Below are 10,145 nucleotides of genomic sequence, written 5' to 3' on the forward strand. Positions count from 1 at the left end.
AGAGACATGAGACAGACCTTTCCTCCACCCCAGAGAACTGGTCTAAGGTCCCCCTGTCACCCCCACAGCCTCAGGTTCAGGATGCTGACTGTACCCCTGTGGTCATATGCTGGATCCACTTCCCCCGAACCTACATCTCTGGTTATGAAACCATACTACAGTGGTTTGACTCTCCTGGCATCCTATTCACAGCAGTCTGATAAAGAACTGTCACTCCCTTATACAAGAGTTTCCAGTGTCACCATCAGTGGCCCTCCTACCAGTCTTAAGTTAGTTTTGGATAAAGAGACATTGAAAACACTTGTAGTCTCATCTCAATTGTAATCTCATCTGTCAAAACAAAGTTGTGGGAAGTTCAACCTTTTCATATACAGCCTCTTCTGTAGTATAGATGAATACAGAAGATACAAAAATACCAGCCATATTTTTACTAAAATATTTGCAATGACTGTCTGTAAAGTAGTGTCCAAAAGTTACATAAGCTCCTACAGAAACAAGATCAAAGATGTAACCTGGAAATATTTGCTCATTCTGTGAAAGAATAAACAGAAAAGTTTATCAGGATATAAACTGTGTTATAAAGACAAAGTGATTAGGAAATTCTTATTATCAATTTAAGACCACTGAATCCATGAGAAATCATTTATTGCATCAGATCCTTCAGGTGTCACAGGTTTGGCAAAAAGAAACTAGAAATTAAGGCAACACTTCTCTTGCAAATCAAAACTGTGCTCCTTTTCTTTGCCAATATCTTGGTGAACAACAGATGTGTAAAATTTGAGGCATGAAGGAGGAGACAGTGAATCAACAGAAGAGGATGCCAATCACATATTTCTGTTTTGTTGTTACAGACTTCCATGCATTACCTAGAAATTATAAAAGCCAGCTGTACAATTATAATGAGCAAAAAACCACTGCATATATTTTTATGAAATCTAACACAATAAAATGCTTTATATCAGATTTTTTAGTTTCAAAGTAAATGTATCTGATGCACTCTGTGCATATAGATTCTACACAAAACAGAGCTGCATTAGTTTGGTGAAGTTACTGAAATGCTACACCAGTAACATTTTTAGGCAGAGCTGAAGGAGACAAGACTTAAAAGACATAGGATAAATACAAAAATTTAATATATATAGCACAATAGCTGTATTTATAGGTAGCAACAGTGGTATCTGCAGCAGTGCTGTTTTAAAGGTTCATTGTGACCAATAAACCAGATACAAGCAAGATCTAGACTTGAATGTTTTTTAAGCTCTATTTTAAATTTAATTGATCTGATATAGAATATTTTTTCATTAAGATTCTTATCAGAATTTCCTTTTGTGCTTTGTTGAACTGATCCAATACATTTAACTGTGAAAGGTATGAACAAAACTGTGATTTTTCTTTCCCTCTCAATGCACTGCCACTTGGAACTGCAAAACTGAAATGTATATTCTGCAGTTCAGAGTTCTTGATGATTATTCAGTTCGAAGGGTAACTCTAATCATAATGCCTGATCACTTTTGTAATCAGTTGAAATCATCTAGAAAGTAGTATATAAGGAACAAATGATTAATTGAAGCAATTCACATGCCTACAACATGAATGCACATAGCTGATCCAGTCACCTGTACTCCATTTTCAAAGGAGCACCAAACCTGCTTGCTTCCCATCTTGCTTCAAGCTGCACAAGCACATCTGACAAAAGGGTGCTTTTTCATTTTTCTTTTAAACAGTTCCACAAATTAACCTGAAACATTACTTTTTCAGGATTGTCTATCACGTCTTGTTGCTACTTAAAACATCTAAATTATAAGTTTTCAGGATTCACATTTTGGGAAGAAAAAAAATTTTACTCAGTCTGACCTGAAAACAACAGTACACCCACCAGAATTTGCCATAGGTATCAGTTCCTTTCAAAAAGGACATTTCAAAGTGGTAGGAGGTATTCTCAGCTCTACTGAAGAAATATAAAGTTAATATAACCTTTGAGATTCTTATTCACTAAAAAATTATTTTGTTCCATGAGTAAACAGAATAGATCTCCAAAATGCACATCCATACAGGGAACTCTATTTTATATTACAATTTTATTCACTTGCTATGAATAGTCACAACATTTATCTAGTGCAGATAATCTATTCAGTATATTTGAAAATCCATTTATTTTCATTTATTGGTATGCATGTGTTACACTTGTATATAATACAGTATTTTCAGAGCTGTTTAAGAACAAGGAAACAAAGAAAACAAGTATTGAGAAGCATGATATAGATTTTCGACCAAATAGAGGCCATATTCAGATTTTACAAAACAGCACATTTATACTTTGCACTGTCCCAGACAACCTCTTTAAGATGCTACCTTCCCTTCTGAACCTGTTAGCACAAATCCATATAATACTAATCCATCCTAAAATACCAAGATACCTAGTTTCTGCTACAAACAGTTTATTCTAATTAAATTTTAATCAGAAAATAAGATCTTTTTCTGTCAACATTTTTTTTATTATTTCCCCGCAGAATGATAGAATATACTTCTCAATTTTATTCCCAACAGTCATTTATTTTATTTAAGCTCTCCTGTGCAATAGTAGAGCAGAGGTAATGAAATGGTTTTGGAACAGCAGGGGCTACAGTGAACAGCAGGGGCTACAGGCAGAGCACTCCAAGGTGTTCATCCATCATGGAGCATAATATATAACTAAACTAGCGACATCAATGGCTTGTAAAGTTAAAATAATTTCCTTCTATTTTTTTTTTTTTTTTTTTTTTTTTTTTTTTTTTTTGGTTTGCTGTGTCTGGTAACCACACAGGACTTAAATAAGCTTACCTCTATATATTTTTGACTACCATTAAGTGTGTGTGGCTTTCATTTCAATTCACCAAAGCATACAGTCAGAACCCCCTCTAGTCAGTATGTTTAGGCAGTGTCACTAAAAGAAATTGCCAAATTTCTTTTGTATCAACATTACAGATGGTACAATATATATTAAATGAAGTATAAAATTATACATTCTGTAATAACTTAGAAAAAAGCTCAAAGACGTTTAAGGCCTTTAAATATTGAGGATTTCTTTCATGTAACAGCACATTGCAAAGTTCAAGAATTTCTAACAAAACAATACAAAACAAAGAAAATGAAATTCTGGCAAGGGTCAGATCTGAATTGGATGACTGTAAGCAAGCAAAATACCCATGAACTAGGTAAATCTGGGAGAGCATTAGGACTTTTTTCCTTTATAGCAAACAGACTGAGCAGACATCTACATAAGCATCCATCAGTACTTAGGTTCAAGCAAGAGATTTTATTTTTTAATAAAAAGACAAAAATTCTGAATGATTACCATCCAATATCATAATTGCAAAACTCATTTACATCCCTGCCTACCTTTATAAAAAAAGGGATGAAATGCTGTAATTGACTGCTTACCATTAATTTAAATGAATTAAAGGTTAGGAAAGTAAAGTACATTTTGGGAACACCCATTTCCTTCAAACTAAATGGAAATGTATATCTTAAAGATATAAAATGCCTTATAATGAAAGTGGCAATTGAGTTTTGACCACTACTTTCTTTAACTGTTAAGCTGCAGTAGTTGGTTAGCCTTAGGGAAAAACATGTTAACTTGACTGTACATTCTAATATGACTGATGTATTCAGATAACTATTACTTGTCAACAATAATTATTAACAATGGATATATAATTCCATTCCTACAACAAAGCAACTTCAAGATGTTGAAATATGTACCTTTGAGAGCTGCAAGATTAGAACACAAATAAAAATGTCTAAAACTGCGCCATGCCAGAGGACAATTTCTGCAACAGAAATTTAATTAAAGCAGTGTGCAGTCCCACCAGCAATCTGAAGAGTGAACCAGGGATCATTTTAAAGTGAAAGATCCAATACATTTCAGAGGTTGACTTCATCAAGATGAAAAGCCACTGATCTGCAATGGAGAACCCAAAAGTTTGCTGCTTTTCTGCACCTTTAGAATATCAGCTCGTGATTACAGCTGCAAATTCCTTCAGCAAGTGCAATTTTACAAGTGTACACAGTTCAATCAGTTGAAATATTTGTGACACAGAAGTTCAAAATAACTTTCCAGTAGTTTAGATCTCAAGGCTGTTGCTGATTACAAGCCAGGTTCTCATTGAAACAATTGATTCTGAAGGATACACCCCAGCAGTATAAAATTTCACTTCAAGGATTGCCTGGAGGAATGAAATTCCTGTGTGTTGTATTTAATGTTATCAGCCTTGAGACTGGCTTGATTTCTCTTTAGCTATCGGGTTACCTGTAAAGAAAAAGAAAATCAGAAAATCAAAGCTGGACATAGTGAATCTACTTCCAAAGTACCGGAAACTGAAACTGAAATGTAAGATCTCTGTCCAGCAAAGCTCTTTAGATTGTTTTTAAATAAGTGAATAAAACCCAATGGTATTAGATGGCATTGCTCCTCAACTTAAATTGTGTGTTTAAGTGCTTTGTGGGAATAGGATTTGACAAGGAGAAATTGAAATGTGACCATGCCTAAAAATATGATAAAATCATGAATTACCAACCCACAAATTTCTGTTTTCTGTTATTCTTTTCTTGGTTTTTAAAAAAATTCTGCGTGGTGACAGCTTTGCTTTTAAAATGTGAGCCACTGAGTATACAGTGACTGATACTGGAGCTGTATTCTTCCATTCTTTGCATGCTTCTTTACAAAAAAATCATAACATCATAGAATCATTTAGGTTGGAAAAGGAAATGTCCTGTTAAAGTTTTAATGCATCTTAGCAAGCAATATCACTTAGTGGAGAAACAGGACAAAACTCACACACAAATTAGAAAGAGATAGAGGTCCTCTTATTCACAAAGTACAAAACTATCAAGGATTTAATCTAGAATTGTTTCACCCAGCCTAACATGAAACAAGAGTGAAACAGAAGGACCACAGAGAAAGAGTGGGAGACAAAGCACTTCACAATAATTGTATTTTGCCTCTAACTGATTTAGATTTTAAACTTTAGAAGAAAAAAATCTGTCATATCAAAGAAACATAACTTTGAGGAATATTTCTGCTGTGTCAGTGGATACAATTAATCATCACTTAACCTTTTAATATCAAACTGTGTCAGGGAACAGCTTCCCAAGGCTTGAGGAACAACTCATTGGAATGGTCACAACACTTTGCGGCATCAAGGGGCATATGCTTTTCATTTTGATCACAGAGAGAAGGGTCATGCTCCTTAATGAAAGATTCTTTTGCTCTCAGCAAAACTGTTTGCATATAGCTCTTGTCAGCTCTGCAGAGCATAAACGTAGAACAAACAGAATATTAAACAGACTGTTCAAGGAGTTCATTGCTTCAGTTTGCCTTCTCCACAGAGTTGTTTCTAGGAACTGCACTTAAGGCAACAATAAAATTGTGCTTTGTGATTTTTATGATACATGGGCTTATTTATTACCCTGCTTTTATTTCGCTTTGGTCTTGCTGTTGGAAACAGCCTCATGTGGCCCCTTCTAAAGTAGAAGATTGCCTGAAAAAATAATAAAGAATTAATTTAAAAGTCAGGCAACATGTTTCTGTGCCTTGCACCAAAGCTCAAAAGGCTGATGCACCGTCTTATTGTTATTTATTTTTTGCTTCATTGTAGCAAGCTGGAATTCTATTCATGGAACCAGGTGCCACTGAGCTACACAAGGTAAAATATACATCTTCTGATACTATCCACAGCTGGATTTTTATTGACTTCATTTGTGATACATGTCTATATATCTATATCTATGTCTACCTATCTGTCTATCCAGTAAAGAGCCACGAAGGTGAATAAGACATAGGAGCATGTCATGTGAAGAAAGGCTGAGAGCACTGAAACTGTTCAACCTGGAGAAGAGAAGGCTCAGGAGGGGATCTCATCAATGTGTACAAATATGTGAAGAAAGGGTGCCAAGAAATGAAGCCAGACTCTCTTCAAGTGGTGCCCAGCAGCAGGACAAGAAACAATGAGAACAAACACAGGCAGTTCCCTCTTAGGAAAAAGGTTTTTACTGTGAGGGTGACTGAGCACTAGCACAGATTGCCCAGGGAGATTGTGGATCTTCCATTCTTGAAGATACTCAAAAGCTGTCTGGTCCTCGGCACGTGGCTATAGATGGCTCTGCTTGAGGCAGGGAGTGCCACTTCCAGAGCTCCCTTCCAACCCCAACTATCCTGTGCTGCATTATTTATTTCTGTTACACCCAGCTCTGCCATGCCTGGGCTAAGGTGATAAACTGAAGCTAGCAAACCCAGTATTTTTGCAGGTACATGACTGCTCAGTTACATGGCTGTTTGGAAGTGCAAATATATTTTCAGTCACAAAAAAACTCAGTAGAATCATAATCTGCAGGCCTATCTGCTCCCCCCACCTAGCACTACAACCCTGTGGTGCAAATACCCCCATGAAAGCAACATACACTGTTACATAAATTAAATAGGTGATAAAAATGAGAAAAAAAGCAGATTGCCATTCAAATTTCTGCTCTATGTGTTTAGTCTATGTCACTGACATACCTATATGGTCCACATTTGCCTCTGTATAAAATGGTAATACCTGTTATGCGCAAGCATAGATTGCACGTCAACATTAATAGAAGCTATCTATCCATACACCATGCACATCAGGGAGTGAATAAACCTCTTGGATATTAAAGGCAGTCTCATAAAGAAGCAATGAAATTTTAGCTAATACCTAGTGATGGTATTCCCAGAAATGCTTAATTTTGGATATAGTAAATGCTATTTAATTTAAGTGTCTGGGAGGTAAGGTATTAAAGTATTGTGCCAAAGGCCTTTATAGGAAAAGAGGGACCAATAACACTATGTGTCTGATCTTTAAAGTCCTTAGAGAACTGTAAATAGGTGCAAATCAAGTTTTCAGTTAATAATTAATATGTATGGAAAATTAACAATACAAATGAGAAAAGTACATTAAACCTTTAGCATCCTAGGTGTTATTTGAATTAGTTTGTTCATTCTTGGAACACAATTACTCTTTTATACTAATAATTTTTTTTCACATCATTGTTATATCATAAATACACCACATTAGATTCTCTTCATTTTCTTGTCCTAAATGTGCAATTAAAGCATAATTACTCTGCAGTTGCAGACTTTTTAATTTAAATTAGTGAGTGGCTGCTGTAAATTGGCTGTAATTGTATGTAGACTCACTTGCTTTATTTTAACATAACAATATATAATTAAATGCACCTGAAGGTTTCCACATTATTCTGCTCACTAAATGTTCAGAACAAACTAAGTCTTTGGGTAAAACATTTTTGCCAGGGTAATGCAGAATGGACCAGAGATGAAAAGATCTCATGACATCACATTAGAAAAGCTACCAGCCTCAAGAGATTTTTCTGGACAACCTCCATTCCAGTGCTGCTCACAATGGGTGAAAAATATCCTCACTTGTGAAATCCACACAGTGGATGAATACAGCAGATAATATTGTTTATTTCATTAGAATAGATTCTCAATAAAAACCAAGTCTGATACTTTTACTCAGGACTTTCTTCTGCCTTAGAAGAGGAAGGAAGAAAAATCAAGACTATAGGATATAAAGAATGGCTGAGTGAATATTCCCTGAATAGTAAAGCCCTTCTCCCTAAATTCATCCACCTAAACATCAAAGTTACAGAACCACAATTAGGTATAATAAAAGTCTTCTGTTTGTTCAGAGAAATAAATATATTTATATTTATATATATATATATATATATATAACAAATCATTAGCTAACTACAGAATAGCTTATATATCCAAAATTAGGCTCAAAATTAATTATTATTTAATAATTTTAGAATAAAATAGGTAACAATATATGTTATATTGAAATTAAGTGTGTTCTGGAACATTTCATAACACAAATTGTACATTACTATTTTTTGACTGGCAGCTTTTTGAGTTTTTTCTGTGTTTATCATAAACCATACACAAAATCCACATTGAAAACTGGCTCTTGAGTTTGCAAAGTCAAGCACTTAAAAGTTAGCAACTTGCTTTTTTATATGTCCCCTTGCAATTTAATTCTCTCTCTTTTCCGCCATGCACAGTAAAGAAGAGATTTTAGTGGGTGAGGAGAGTTGGAGAGAAGACAGCACTATGTATCAATGCAAAAGCAGAAAAGGTAAAATTTTTAAGCCAATGTTTTTTGCTTCAACAGATGATTCCACATGGATGGACTCTCTGTTCTAGGTTTTCTCCAAAGAAAGTACTTCATAAAGGAAGTTTTCTTTTTAATTAAAACTGTTCCATCAACCATATAGGATTGTGTGTGGTCGTAGGCTGTGTCACCTAAGAATTCTCAGGCTTTTTCTTTTCTTTTCTTTTTTTGCTGAGATACATAAGATGCAGAAAGGAAATTATTTTTTGTGAAAGCAGTTAATAGCTCACCCTAAGCTACGTGGAACTTCATGAGACAAAGTCATCTTGGCACCCCTTCCATTTTTCTCTAAAATATTAAAAGCCTGTGGGAAACAAAAATGGCATGGGGATTTGAAGTAAAAATAAAAGGGGTCTCACAAATTTATTTGATGACCAACATGAGATAAGCTAAATACAGGGAATGACACAAGCCATAAGGAATGGCTTGAAGAAATGCCTAGCTATGGATTGTCGTCCAAGTCATGGAGAAAAGACAGCAATGCCATACCAGAACAGCCCTTGTTTCTATGCAGTATATTTCTGTTCATTTTGTGTCCTAATTGTTGTAGTCTTTCTTATACTGTATGCAAAAGACCACAAAAAATTAACAAAATGGTGAACAAAGTGATTCTTTAGCAAACCTTTCCTAAAGAGGAATGAAATTGGGAGGGCTATATCAGTCATATTTTTCTAGAAAATAAATAACTTTGCTGTAGTAGTAAGAACTTAATGTAAATATTACAATGTAGAAACCAGAAGGGCACAATAACCAGAAACAAACATCTGCCAGTGCATTTTTTCCACTCAGGCCCTCTGAGAATGAGGTTGAGGTTGGAAATGAATCTTTTGAACAGATGGAAGCACACTATTTACTGGAACTTTAAAATCCATACAGCATGTTTGCCATGCACTATCATTCATACATGGCTTATGAAAGCAAATGACGGTTTGCATTACCACTTGTGCATGTTCATGCACTGAAACAGTTCAGCTTGTAAGCTTGGAAAATGCTTCTGTTCTAATACTACTATGTTGTACTAGTGATAATCCAAAGTACTTTGAAAATGTTAACAAAAGACAGGTTCACAATTTCCTCACAGATGGATAATCCTGTAATTTATGTTCCAATGAATTGAGGAAAGTGGACAAAAAGGTGTTAAGGACCTTTCTGCAATAGGGCTTCTATATGCATATACCCTTTACAGTAGGCAGGTGTGGATTTGGGTGTTTATTGCTAGATAACTAAGTTTCTGGAGGCAGGAGGAACCATTTCAAAAACCTGAGGAATGAAGGTGACTCAAGCACATTTGAAGGGAACTGCAACAGAGAACCATTAATTAGAGCACAGGCCCTTGTTTTAGTATTACAGATGGCTCTTTGACTTGGGCTACTGATAAAAGGCAAAATTTGAGTGACTTGTGAGCAGTCTGAAAAACAGATATTTAATGATAACTATATGGATTCAATTACCTTCAGAGAAGGTTACGTATTGGAAGATACTTTTTCAAGTCAAATGTTTCACTTCTGTTTATAAAATTTTGACCCTACCTAATTTTTTATTTAAAGATGCAAGAGCTTCAAATTGTTCCCTTAGTTTTATTTTAGGCACTACAGTATGAAAAGTATTTATCTAAACGCATTCCCAAGCCTGTTATTAAGCAATTTAGAATTCTAGATCCTCATGCTTGTCCTTCAGGAGCTATGACTGGCTCATTTTATTAATTGAAATGAGTATTTCCCAGTACATGACTCAAAAGGCTCCCAGGCCTTTAATAACCATAAGACTCTAAAACCTTATAATTCTTTTGTATTTTTATTTCATAGTGACTAATCGGAGCTGCATTTGTGATAGCTCCTGTGTTTAGGACTTCCATTATAGAGAGACAAACATTTTGAAAATTCATTTCATGCAATGCCATTTGAAATATAACTCTGTACTCCTTTATTTCCCACTGCTTTTAAAGATTTCAGC

The 10,145-nt window shown here is 35.0% G+C and overlaps 1 protein-coding gene across 6 annotated transcripts in view; it reads right to left on the bottom strand.

Annotated features, from left to right (window-relative positions):
• Nucleotides 1–628: 628 nt before the first annotated feature.
• The window catches only part of FAM19A2 (family with sequence similarity 19 member A2, C-C motif chemokine like), a 165,417-nt gene continuing 155,900 nt past the window's right edge, over nt 629–10,145 (bottom strand). For 5 of the 6 annotated variants that reach the window (XR_001861686.1, XR_001861684.1, XR_001861688.1 and 2 more), the window contains one exon: nt 629–4,288. Coding sequence is in view for 1 of the 6 variants with exons in the window: in XM_017733175.1 (XP_017588664.1) it covers nt 4,277–4,288 (12 nt within the window). In the remaining 5 variants the exon portion in view is untranslated. Of the gene's footprint in view, nt 4,289–8,422; nt 8,497–10,145 lie in introns of all 6 variants that reach the window. The other variant, XR_001861685.1, reaches the window with a different exon arrangement.

Source organism: Corvus brachyrhynchos, unplaced genomic scaffold (genome assembly GCF_000691975.1).
Source record: "Corvus brachyrhynchos isolate BGI_N302 unplaced genomic scaffold, ASM69197v1 scaffold32, whole genome shotgun sequence".
In the NCBI taxonomy this organism is placed as follows: Eukaryota; Metazoa; Chordata; class Aves; order Passeriformes; family Corvidae; genus Corvus; species Corvus brachyrhynchos.